Source organism: Dendrobates tinctorius, unplaced genomic scaffold (assembly GCF_039654945.1).
Source record: "Dendrobates tinctorius isolate UK_male_01 unplaced genomic scaffold, ASM3965494v1 ptg000133l, whole genome shotgun sequence".
Lineage (NCBI taxonomy): Eukaryota > Metazoa > Chordata > Amphibia > Anura > Dendrobatidae > Dendrobates > Dendrobates tinctorius.
Genome location: NW_027361801.1, coordinates 30,386,617 through 30,400,680, shown reverse-complemented (window position 1 = coordinate 30,400,680; position 14,064 = coordinate 30,386,617). Strand labels below are relative to the sequence as shown.

Sequence of the window (14,064 nt, the reverse complement as noted above, 5' to 3'; positions counted from 1 at the left end):
TATAAAAACAACAAAGTTTACACTTGGAGCAGAGATTTTAAATCCAGTACTCCAAAAAGATCTTCTTTTAAATCCAATGCCTCTGATTACAGCCACAATAAGCCGGTATGGTTTTCCTTCTCTGATTATAACACATCTGATCCAGATATGGATAATTCCACTCGCAATGTGCAACATCAGTTGTCTGACTGCCGCAATCCCTCTGGTGCCATGACAAAAAACGGAGATGCAGGAGAGGTGGCAGGAGGGAGAGAAAAACACACATGGAAGCGCTATCCAACACGCAACAAAAGTACTATGTTCTAAGTCTTGTTTCCAACGTTATAGTCCTGACTCATTTATTTTGACTTCAGCACAAATTGATATCTTGCAGAAAGGATTGAACTTTGATCCCAGCAAAAGATTTGATCTTTTTCAAACAATTAAAGACGTAAATAAATTCACCAGACTCCTCACAGTGAAAAGACATTTTTTCCATAACGATTCTAATGACAATGTGATTGATAACTCTGATTGTGTTAATTTTCATGATTAATTTTCTGCTTTGCTTTCTTTTAGAGAGCAATTCGCATTAACCACTCTTCTCTACAGGATCCGCATAATAATCCAGATCTCATACATGACAGAGATGTTCATGTTGTGCCACACAATTCTTCATACTACCCATTACAATTGAGAGTACCCAGTTTGGACCTTTTTCAGTCCTTGGTGGAGAGAGATTTATGGGACTTAGATAAGAATACCAAATCTACTGATTTTTTTTCATAATTTGGCTTAAGCAATATCGCCGATTTTGTGACGCAGCAGCGATATTGCTAGCGAATCGCTAAGTGTGATACTTACCTCCGACCGGCTCCCCCGCTGTCTATCGCTGATCGCGCGAGATCGTCCAGGGCCATTTCTCATCGGCCACTTCCTGCTGGCGCCGACGAGCGACCCGTGGACGCGGGCGGGAGGACTTCTTCTTCGCCGCGTGTGACAGGTAAGTAATGACCGCCGACCACTGCTGCATCGCTGGTGAGATCTGCCTGTTTGGCAGCTCACTAGCGACCATTTAGCGATGCATTAGCGATCCTGAATGGGTCGTATTGTGGTCGGGATCGCTGGTGCATCGCTAAATGTGACGGCAACTTAATTCTAGACACCGACTTATATATCAGTTCTGTGTTCAGTATTTTGAATGACACTTGCACATATTCCATATTGAATCCTGATCCTTCTTCCACCTTTAAGAGTGAATTAACCAACTTGGTACAGGATGGTCTTAAAATGAATATATTTAATTCAAAAATAGCTAAATGGCTGTTACCTGACCATCCGATAATTCCTATTTTTCATGGATTACCTAAAATCCACAAAAACCAATTCCCTCCTCCACTTCGTCCCATCTTTTCTAGTATTGGTTCATTAAACGAAAATTTAAGTGTCTGGGTAGACAAATTTTTGCAACCTTTAACCCTTCGTATTCCAGGATATTTGAAAGATTCCTCATCTGTGATCCATGCGTTTGATAATTTTATTTGGCAGGATAATTTCAGTTTTTTCACCTGTGATGTAACCAACTTATACTCCTCGATCCCTCATTCTCTTGCTATTCGGGCTTTGTCAGATCACATGGATAATCATAGTAATTATTCAAGTGAACGCAAATCATTCATCATCAAATCGTCCGCATATCTACCAAGTCATAATTTTATGTTTAACAAATCATTTTTTCTCCAAATTTTGGGTGCCCTATCGGGTTAAATTTCTCACCTTCTTTAGCCATATTATATATGGCTTGGTGGGAAGAAAACAGTTTCTTTTCCATGATCTTAACCCATTCTTTGATGATATTTTTTGGTTTGGTAGATATATGGACGATCTGATGTTCGTTTGGAAAGGTAATTCTACAAATTTGTCCCTTTTTCATTCTTATCTCAACTATAATAATTTAAACTTGTCATTCACTATCAGTGGTGCAGGTAATCAAGTTTCTTTTTTGGATTTATTGCTCACAGGTGATCCCACCATTAGTAAAGTTCACACTACCATTTTTAGAAAGGAAACTGCAGGCAATTCACTTTTACTTTCTTCTTCTTGTCATCCCCAACATACCATCCAGTCCATCCCTTATGGGGAATTCAATAGGCCAAAATGTTTATGTTCAGATAATGCCTTGTTTTTTCAAGAAAGTAAGGTTATAAAACAACGTCTATTTGATTGAGGTTATAACAATTAAAATGTCAGAAATGCCTTTCACAAAGTGATGAACAAATCAAGATTCACCAGTTTAAAAGAAAAATCTTCAGCTTGCTCTGATTCCATGGTGACTTTTTCAACGACATTTAGCCCCCAATTTAATCAAATCAAAGAATTTGTGAAAAAATATCAAGACACTATATTAAGACAAATCATACATTCTGGTTGTTGTTATGTCACTCAAAGAGGAACTAGTTTGGCAAACTATCTTTCTCCCAGTCTTTTAAAATCACCAGACAAAATTCGTACTTGGATTACTCCCACTGGATTTTACAAATGCGCTGGTTCCAGGTGCAATGTTTGCACATATGCAATAGACAAATCTAAATTTATTTTTTCATACCAAGGCTTTTCTCAACAAATTACATCTTTCATTAATTGTGACAGTCAGTTTGTCGTTTATTGCATTTGTTGCACAGTATGCAAGATTCAGTATATTGGCTGTACTATACGCAAAATATAAAAAAGAATAGCCGAACATATCAGAAATATAGAACAAAAAACGCTTCCTATTCAAGAGCGGTAAAACACTTCGTTCATGCTCATCAGAGCAATATGGATTCATTTGCCTTCTATGGTCTAGAAAAGGTTAAAACTCCTGCACGAGGTGGTGACAGAAATAAGTTATTAAATATACACGAAGCCTTTTGGATATTAAAACTAGACACTAAATCTCCAAACGGTATGAATTTTAGGAACGATTTGTTCTATATTTATTAATTAAATTCATGTACCTATTAGTTCTTTCTAGCAAAAATAATTTTATAGTGATCCTCATTAAATTTATTTTATGTATTTATTTTGTTATAGTAGGAAAGCATAGGATTTATCTTATACTTCCTAATGTCATTCATATGTTTATCAAGCATTCTTCAGTAGCAATAATTTTAATATGATTTTCATGTTCATTTTTTTTTTCGAGTACCGCCGTACAGAATGGTGTCTTTATATGGTTATCAACTACTTTCAGTAGAGGTAACTTCGGAATGATTTTTATAGTATTTAATTATGGTTATATTTATATTATCTTTATTGGTTATATTTATTTATATTAGTACTAGGGATTATGTATTTCTCATATTCATTTTTTGATTTTGAAGGGAATTATGCATTGTTCTTTCACATGCTGCTTAATTTCCAATGGCATGAACTCCATGAAAAGTTCCATCATCGATTGCTATGTGTCTAACTTATTTTTTATGTGCTAAAAAACATCTGATTGTCACTAATTCCATATATTGTTCGTAGGCACTCATTCACACCCTTTGCATGGAACCATTCATTTCTGCGCTAAAAAGCCATTTTCCATTGGAGATCATTTTGGAGTAATCTAATTAGTTTTAGATATATCCATTTAAATTATTGTAGGAAATTTTTCTCTATCTATAAATTCTCCAGTTGTATAAAATTCAAGTATGATCTAATATCGACCAATTATATGTTTGACTGTATGATTTTTTTTTTTTGCTAACTTCTATCTGGAGTGATCTGTATCGTTGCCAGGAACCGCTCACTCTTCCTTTCATGTGTTGCCACTCGTTGTAATTAATTGCAAGCTTTGTGATTGATTTGTAACCTGTATATATTTTTCTATGCATCTTGTTTTTATTTACCCATGACTAAGGGTGCCTTTGTGCACCAGAAACGCGTCAAGTGTTTTTCTGCATTTTAAATATGGCATAATAGCCTAATAAAGTTTTTTCATTTATGCTGCTGTGCCGAACAAACTTTCTTCTCTTTGTGTTAGGACCTAATAAGGATATTAAAGTTAGAGGATATTTATGATTTTGGGTTCTGTGACAACAATTCTACACCCTATGAATGTTATGTGGGGTCACTAGTAGTGGGGTCACCAACTTCTCCCTATAACTACTTAGAAGCTTCAGTTACTATTCATCACAGCATTTGAAGAGGTTAAAACCTGAAACCAAATCCAGATGGTTCAACTAGTAAGCATAGATATGTATAAGGCTGGCACTGCTAACATGTCCACATATCTAATAACAGAAGGTAATATCTCCAAGTTTGACCAAAAATAAGGAAAACTAGCCTATGGCCGTGCTCAGTTTTTATGAAAAAGTGATGCAAACATGGACAAGAGAAAAAAGAATGTAGATAGCAGCACTCACCACTTGTACTTTAAAACAGCAGATTTAAACTGTAGCTCATCTCTTTTCTTCGCTTAGCACATGTAACCCTAATTAAGTTGCTGTTTTAAAGTACTTGTGGTGTGAGCTGCTATCTGCAATCTTTTATCTCTTGTGCAACTCCAGATGGTGCCTGTACCATCCTTACATTGCATATTTATTATTTTAGGCAATCATACTAGTGTAAATGTGCCGGGGTTAAAGTTTTGTAGTCATTTTAGATTTTTTTGTGCTGTATGACTAGAAATCTATTTTTATGGCAAAATTTAGATAAATAATATTTTTAGACTTATATAATGTTTTTCATAATGTTTATAATAAGTTTAAGTTGTGAAATGTCTCACTAGTTTAAGTTGATGCTCTAAGTTATGTCAGTTGCATACTAATCAACAAAAAGTGAGTTGTTAAAGTAACCAATAAAAATCTATTTATAAAAGACATTTCTGTGGAAAAATACTATCTTTAGGAAGAATGTCATGAAGGGAAGGACAAGAACAAAGTAATGTTAGAAACTGTACATATGCAGTGCTGTAGGCCACTGCCGCTTGTAGCCCTTGACAAGTTAGACAGCTTGAATTTCATGCAGTTGGTTTTATCACTTCAATATATGATCCACATTTTTACATAAAGTAATTTTACTGACAGACTGGCAAAATCAAAGTATCTCAACGTCAACACAGATTCCGTCTGACAATAAATCAAACAGTACAATTCAATTAAAATCAATGAACTGGATCATATTGGCCATGGGAAACAATAGTTAAAATAACATACTTTTAAGAGCAGAAAATACATGCAGATCTCTTTAGTAGCAAAAACTGATGTTTGAAAGACAAAAAAGACATACAAATCAATTAGTTTTATTTCAGTCCAGTGTTTGATACTCTAATTTGAAGATAAAAAAAATGTAAATTGTAACAGAAGTATTAAAAAGAACATGATGCAATCGATTTGGTGCATTAAGGAAAGTCCCAAACTCAAAAAATTAAACTTATGCCTGCAATGTGCAAATGTACTTTGCTTCAAAATTTGCAGCATTTTTCTGACTTTAGGTTTAATATTATCATGCTGCTGCAATGCAGGTAGGTGCAGGCTCCACTAGATGGCAGTAGAGTGGAAGCAGGACTACACCTTAATAGAGCTGGCCTGCAGTGCAGCAGTGAAGCTACCACAGGTGGCAGCAGAATAGTCAAACAAGTCGGGTCAAATCCTAGATTGTAGCGCAGTACCAAAGAAATACGCAAACTCATGGTCAGAGACAAACCAGGGTATCAGTAACGGTCAGGAGCAGATCAGCCAAAAGACAAAAGACAGAAGCAGGTCAGGATTCAAGCCAAGTCAAAACCAGGGAGTCAGCACACTAAAGGGAAACACTGAGTCAACATGGGAATAGGGGAAAACAGAGACACGCGTTCAGACAGCAAATGCAGCAGGACAAATCAGAGCAATCAGCAGCCCTAGGCAAAAACTGTAACTGATATAGCATGCAGGAAGCAGCATTGATAAATAGCCAACCTGAACCCAGACTGAGGCTAGGAAAGGTTAACTCTTGACATGACCAGACTGGAAAAAAGGGAAAACAGGACTCAAAACCGGGTCTGGATCACCACAGTACCCTCCTCTCAAGTGGGGGCCACCAGACTCCCAGGTTTCTAAGGTTACTGTGCATGAAACACCTGAACCAATTGATCGGCATGAACTGATTGTGCCGGGACAGAGGATCGATCCTCAGGACCATAACCCCTCCAATGGACCAAATACTGCAGAGAACTGCGGACCCTGTGTGAATCCACAATCTGCTCCACCTCTTAATCCATCTTCCCATCCACAGAAACTGGAGACAGAGGGGATGGAGAATCATCAGGGGAAGGTACAAATGACTTCAGGGGAGACTTATGGAACACATTGGGGATCCAAAGTGACGGAGGTAGGCGTAAGCAAAAGGCAACTGGATTAGCAACCTCAATTACCTCATAAGGACCTATAAACCTGGGAGCCAGCTTAGCGGAAGGAAATTTCAGCTGAATGTTCTTAGCAGACAACCATACTTTATCTCCCACCCGAAATATACTGTAGGTCCTGTAGATCATCGCTTATCCGCAAACAGTTTATGTTTTCCCTGAGCTTCCCCAATGTTCCTCTGGACCTCCCTCCATACCTCCCTCAACCCCTGAATGGCCAAATCAGCCCCAGGACACCCCGAGTCCATCCTGGAAAACTCACCAAAATGGGAGTGAAAGCCATAATTACAAAAGAACTGAGAGGTGCCCATGGACTGATTAATATGATTATTAAAGGCAAACTCAGCCACTGGTAGCAAAGAACACCAATCATCCTGCTGGAATGTGGCAAGACACCGCAAAATTTGTTCAAGAGATTGACTGGTCCTCTCCGTCTGACCATTGGTTTCGGGATGATAGGCCAAGAGAAGGCCAAACTAATACCTACACTAATACCTTACAAAAAACCCTCCAGAATTTGGACACAAATTGTACCCCCCTATCTGAAACCACACTCACAGGCACACCATGCAATTGCACCACATGCTGAACAAACAACCTAGAAAGTGTTTCAGCATAAGGCAGTCCCACCAAAGTTTCAAAATGCGCCTGTTTGCTGAATCTATCCACCACCACCCAGACCACAGTTTTGCCATCGGATGAAGGGAGATCAGTGATAAAGTCAATGGACAAATGATTCCAAGGTCTATCCGGAATTGGCAATGGCACCAATTCCCCAGCCGGCAAGTTATGAGAGCTTTTAGCACGGGCACAAGTATCACAGGAAAACACAAAACAGTGACATCAGAAGACATAGAGGACCACCAAAACAGCCTAGCAATAGCTCTACAAGTGGCCAAGATTCCAGGATGACCACTAAGAGCAGAATTGTGGAACTGCTGGAGCATCCTCAACTGGTAGTGAACAGGGAACAAAGAGCTTATTGTCAGGCAATGATGGAGGAGCAAGAGAATGACCCTCACGAATCTCCCACTCCAAATCTGAGGATTTGCCATGACCACCCCATGCTGAAGAATGGAGGAAGGAGGTTCAGGAGGTGATATTGGATCCAATCTGCACGATAAGGCATCCGCCTTGACATTGTTGGAACCAGGCTGGGGTCTGGGAGTCAAACATTTGGCCGACTCAATATAAGACAGATTCTTGTGGTCCATAATCACTGTGATCCGATGAACAGCCCCCTGCACAAAGTGCCTCCATTCTTCAGAGGATAACTTGATAGCTAAAAGCTCCCGATTCCCAACATCATAATTACTCTCAGCAGGAAAGAATTTTTTTAAAAGAAGAAGGCACAGGGTCTCAAGTTGGTCAAAGTGATGGATCCTTGGGACAACACCGCCCCCAACTTCACCTCCGATGCATCCACCTCAATGATGAACAGTTCAGACGGATCAGGCTGGACCAAAACAGGGGCAGACATAAAGCATTTCTTTAATAAAGCAAATTCCGCCACAGCCAGAGCTGACCATTTTTTGGGATCAGCCCCCTTATGAGTCAGATCGGTGAGGGGCTTAACCACTTGTGAAAACCTCTTAATGAATTTCCTATAATAGTTTGCAAACCTCAAAAAACGTTGAAGACCCTTTAAGTCTCTGGGTTGCACCCAATCCACAATGGCCCGTACCTTCCCAGGGTCCAAACGAAACCCTTTGCCAGACAGAATAAACCAAAGGAAGGACAATTCTTTGACAAAGAATGAGCATTTTTCAGGTTTCGCAAAAAGCGAGTTCTCCTGTAACCTCTTGAGAACCACACATAGATGATCCATGTGAACTTTTTTGTTAGATGAAAACACAAGAATATCATCTAAATGCACCACCATGAAGCACCCAAGAAAATCAGAAAATACATGGTTAATAAAACTCTGAAAAACAGCTGGCGCATTAGTGAGACCAAAAGGCATAACCAAATTCTCAAATAACCCTTCAGAAGTGAGAAATGCTGTTTTCCACTTATGCTCCTCATGAATACAGATTGGATTATATGCTCCCCTGCTGTCAAATTTAAAAAACCATTTGGCCCCCGACAAATCAGGGATGAGTGGGAAGGGATAGGTATTTCTCACTGTGATCTTATTTAATTCCCCAAAATTGAGGCATGGGCGCAAACCACCATCTTTTTTTTACAAAAAAGAATGCAGATGCCTCGAGAGAGACAGAGGGATGGATGTGGCCTTTACAGCAGTAACGCAACTTTTAACACAATTAGAAACCCCAATTAACAATGTCCCGAGATTCCCATTCTATCACAGGATTATGTAACTGTAACCAGCGGAACCCCAACACGAGTCCCGCAGGCAGATTGTCCAGAACAAAACATGAAATACATTCCTGGTACAAGGAACCCACTGTAAGTAGAAACTCCTTGGAGACAAATTTAATGACATTCTTAGCCAGCGGTGTTTTGTCAATGGCAACAATATGAATAGGAGACTCCAGCCTAACTGTCCCTAGCTTACACTTGGTCACCAAGTTAGAGTCAATAAAGTTCATGGATGACCCGCAGTCCACAAAAGCAGAAGTGGGCGTGAAGCAACACCCACAACTAAGTTCCACTTCCAACAATACTTTAAAAAATGAGTAAAAAGGTACCTGAGAGTCTGAGTGACCTCTTCGACAATCACCCAGACTTGGCAGCTTGTTTGTCGGTGGGTAGGAGGGGCAGTCCTTTTTCCAATGTTTGGGATCTCCACAGTAAAAACACAACTTTCGTTGACGTCATTGTCTCCTCTCCTCCTTGAGGTTGGTGGCCCCCACCTCCATAGGTTCAGACGGTGCAAAACAACAGGATTAGCAGGAAGCAATGGAACCTCTCGCTGTGTAACACCTCTCTCCCGCAGCCACCAATCCATATGGATAGCCTGAGTCACAGCCTCTTCCAATGAGCTGGATTGTGGATGGAGAGCCAGAGAGTCCTTCAGCCGATCTGACAGTCCTCCCCTGAAATGACATCTCAGCGTCATTCCAGGACTACCATTTAGCCGATAGCTTACCCTAAAAGAGACTCATGATTATGTCCTCTGCCACTCTGACCCAGTCAGGCTCATCAAAAATAAGTCCTAATGCCTCAAAGAACCTATCCACAGATACACATTCAGGGGCAGAAGCAGGTAAAGAGAAAGCCCATGACTGAGGTCCCTCCCAAATTAAGGAAAATATTATCACCACCCGCTGACTCTCATCTCCAGAAGATTTGGGTTTAAGAGAAAATAATAGCTTGCAACTTTCCTTGAACATACAGAACTTTTCCTTTTCCCTGGAGGAGGTATCTGGGAGCCTGACCATAGGTTCAGGAGAGTGCAATGAGACAACAGTATCAGAGTGTTTACAGACAGACTGGGAAGAAGATTCCTTCAAAGATTTTACCATCCACAAGTGTCCTATATTGTGCACCCTGGCACTTCAAAATCATTAATTATCAAAATTCGGACTTACATTTCCCATAGCCGAAAGAAGAGTTCGAGAAATAAATAATACCATACAATATTTTATTACGCCATTTAAAATACCATAACAATCATTAAAATTACAAAGGCACCCAAACTAGGGGGGAAATACAATATGTGTTAAATATCCAGCAAGTTGTACACCACTGCTAATTACATCCCAAAAACCAGGTCCATTACATAGCGCAATTTATCATAATAATACATGTGTAAAAAAGTCATGACATATTACCAGGGAAAGCAGATTGCAGGTGAAAGCAGCAGCAGCACAGATTATTGCACATCCCTCCTCACCCCGACGCACGTTTCGCATCCAGCTTCTTCAGGGTGGTGTGTCAAAGGTGGGTATGCATGGAGTTTAAATACTGTAGTGGAGTTAATTAGCGCACCTATTAGAGTGCAGTATATCTGTAATGGAGTGAATGATTGGTCTCTCAGACTCACTACGGCGCATGAAGCTCTTCCTCCCTCCCTTCTATTAATGTCACTTCCGGACCTGCGCCCGCTGGAACGCTCGCTGAATCACAAGCTGCCCTGTATTTGGGCACATCCAGAAGTGTTAGGAGAGAGGTCGGGGGCATGCGCATTGTCTGATGATCAATCTGCAACGGAAGATGTTTGCTAGAAAGGACGCTGGTAAACATTCTATATATAACTACTTTCATATCACATACAGTGGGGCAAAAAAGTATTTAGTCAGTCAGCAATAGTGCAAGTTCCACCACTTAAAAAGATGAGAGGCGTCTGTAATTTAAACAAACACTAATCAGAAAAAAATCCATAAAAAATCATTTGAAAGGTAACTCACCAAACCCTGACTGATGCACTGGCAGGACGCAGCAGAACCCCATTGATAAAGGTTTAGGCAGCACAGGTGCATTCCACTGATGAGGACAGCCAGTAACCATTTGTGGTCCGGCTGCCCAGTGGAAATGCACACAGATGAGGCTTGCATAAGGCATAAGTCACACTGATAAATGTGATGCAAAAGTGTCTGAGCAGCCTATTGATCACGCCCATAGTATTAGCAGGCGGGCTGCTCTGCACTATAGATACATGCAACACACAAGGAACCAAGCCAAATATAAAGGGTTCTGGCTGCGTCCTGCTGAAAAGTGCAAAAAAGATAAATAGACATGGGGTATTGGTTACTATTTTGGCCAAAGCAGATAAGCTCACAACCCAACGTCAAGGGTCCCCAGATATTGTGAGTCCCTAACACTAAATATAAACAAACACTAATAAGAAAAAATCCAAAAAAATCATTTGAAAGGTAACTCACCAAACCCTGACTGATGCACTGGCAGGACGCAGCAGAACCCCATTGATAAAGGTTTAGGCAGAACAGGTGCATTCCACTGATGAGGACAGCCAGTAACCATTTGTGGTCCGGCTGCCCAGTGGAAATGCACACAGATGAGGCTTGCATAAGGCATAAGTCACACTGATAAATGTGATGCAAAAGTGTCTGAGCAGCCTATTGATCACGCCCATAGTATTAGCAGGCGGGCTGCTCTGCAGTATAGATACATGCAACACACAAGGAACCAAGCCAAATATAAAGGGTTCTGGCTGCGTCCTGCTGAAAAGTGCAAAAAAGATAAATAGATCAATTTAAATTTATCAGTGTGACTTATGCCTTATGCAAGCCTCATCTGTGTGCATTTCCACTGGGCAGCCGGACCACAAATGGTTACTGGCTGTCCTCATCAGTGGAATGCACCTGTGCTGCCTAAACCTTTATCAATGGGGTTCTGCTGCGTCCTGCCAGTGCATCAGTCAGGGTTTGGTGAGTTACCTTTCAAATGATTTTTTATGGATTTTTTTCTGATTAGTGTTTGTTTATATTTAGTGTTAGGGACTCACAATATCTGGGGACCCTTGAAGTTGGGTTGTGAGCTTATCTGCTTTGGCCAAAATAGTAACCAATACCCCATATCTATTTATCTTTTTTGCACTTTTCAGCAGGACGCAGCCAGAACCCTTTATATTTGGCTTGGTTCCTTGTGTGTTGCATGTATCTATAGTGCAGAGCAGCCCGCCTGCTAATACTATGGGCGTGATCAATAGGCTGCTCAGACACTTTTGCATCACATTTATCAGTGTGACTTATGCCTTATGCAAGCCTCATCTGTGTGCATTTCCACTGGGCAGCCGGACCACAAATGGTTACTGGCTGTCCTCATCAGTGGAATGCACCTGTGCTGCCTAAACCTTTATCAATGGTGTTCTGCTGCGTCCTGCCAGTGCATCAGTCGAGGCGTCTGTAATTTACATCATAGGTAGACCTCAACTATGGGAGACAAACTGAGAAAAAAAAATCCAGAAAATCACATTGTCTGTTTTTTTTTCATTTTATTTGCATATTATGGTGGAAAATAAGTATTTGGTCAGAAACAAGCAAACAAGATTTCTGGCTCTCACAGACCTGTAACTTCTTCTTTAAGAGTCTCCTCTTTCCTCCACTCATTACCTGTAGTAATGGCACCTGTTTAAACTTGTTATCAGTATAAAAAGACACCTGTGCACACCCTCAAACAGTCTGACTCCAAACTCCACTATGGTGAAGACCAAAGAGCTGTCAAAGGACACCAGAAACAAAATTGTAGCCCTGCACCAGGCTGGGAAGACTGAATCTGCAATAGCCAACCAGCTTGGAGTGAAGAAATCAACTGTGGGAGCAATAATTAGAAAATGGAAGACATACAAGACCACTGATAATCTCCCTCGATCTGGTGCTCCACGCAAAATCCCACCCCGTGGGGTCAGAATGATCACAAGAACGGTGAGCAAAAATCCCAGAAGCACGCGGGGGGACCTAGTGAATGAACTGCAGAGAGCTGGGACCAATGTAACAAGGCCTACCATAAGTAACACACCATGGACTCAGATCCTGCAGTGCCAGACGTGTCCCACTGCTTAAGCCTGTACATGTCCGGGCCCGTCTGAAGTTTGCTAGAGAGCATTTGGATGATCCAGAGGAGTTTTGGGAGAATGTCCTATGGTCTGATGAAACCAAACTGGAACTGTTTGGTAGAAACACAACTTGTCGTGTTTGGAGGAAAAAGAATACTGAGTTGCATCCATCAAACACCATACCTACTGTAAAGCATTGTGGTGGAAACATCATGCTTTGGGGCTGTTTCTCTGCAAAGGGGCCAGGACGACTGATCCGGGTACATGAAAGAATGAATGGGGCCATGTATCGTGAGATTTTGAGTGCAAACCTCCTTCCATCAGCAAGGGCATTGCAGATGAAACGTGGCTGGGTCTTTCAACATGACAATGATCCAAAGCACACCGCCAGGGCAACGAAGGAGTGGCTTCATAAGAAGCATTTCAAGGTCCTAGAGTGGCCTAGCCAGTCTCCAGATCTCAACCCTATAGAAAACCTTTGGAGGGAGTTGAAAGTCCGTGTTGCCAAGCGAAAAGCCAAAAACATCACTGCTCTAGAGGAGATCTGCATGGAGGAATGGGCCAACATACCAACAACAGTGTGTGGCAACCTTGTGAAGACTTACAGAAAACGTTTGACCTCTGTCATTGCCAATAAAGGATATATCACAAAGTATTGAGATGAAATTTTGTTTCTGACCAAATACTTATTTTCCACCATAATATGCAAATAAAATGAAAAAAACCAGACAATGTGATTTTCTGGATTTTTTTTTCTCAGTTTGTCTCCCATAGTTGAGGTCTACCTATGATGTAAATTACAGACGCCTCTCATCTTTTTAAGTGGTGGAACTTGCACTATTGCTGACTGACTAAATACTTTTTTTCCCCACTGTACATTGTAAGATATAAATAAAACTAAACAATGGGAACAATATTATATACATAAGTTGCTGTTATTATAAAATACTACCTCATTGTACAGTATATACAGTGTATAAAGTGACTAGTGCTATATAATAATTACATATAAAAATCAATACCTCATTATATGATATATTTAAGCCTCCACTATATATTATTGACCCCATTATTACATAAATTCCCATTATAATTCATACTAATACCAAAAAAGTGAAGCTATGTAATTGTGAAGAAATATTAATAAATTAATTAAATCAGTGCAATATATTAGTGAATAAAATTATTTTATTAATAAATACATCAGTGCAAATGTATTATTAAAACATGTTGACATAGTGATTAATAAATTACACCAGTGCAAATATAATAATTTACAACCCTGCTACCACCT

At 40.2% G+C, this 14,064-nt stretch overlaps 1 protein-coding gene across 1 annotated transcript; it reads right to left on the bottom strand.

Annotated features, from left to right (window-relative positions):
- Nucleotides 1-7,685: 7,685 nt before the first annotated feature.
- Nucleotides 7,686-8,231, bottom strand: LOC141048189 (uncharacterized). Its single transcript, XM_073543646.1, has one exon. The coding sequence runs from the start codon at nt 8,229-8,231 to the stop codon at nt 7,686-7,688; it is 546 nt and encodes a 181-aa protein (XP_073399747.1).
- Nucleotides 8,232-14,064: the final 5,833 nt, after the last annotated feature.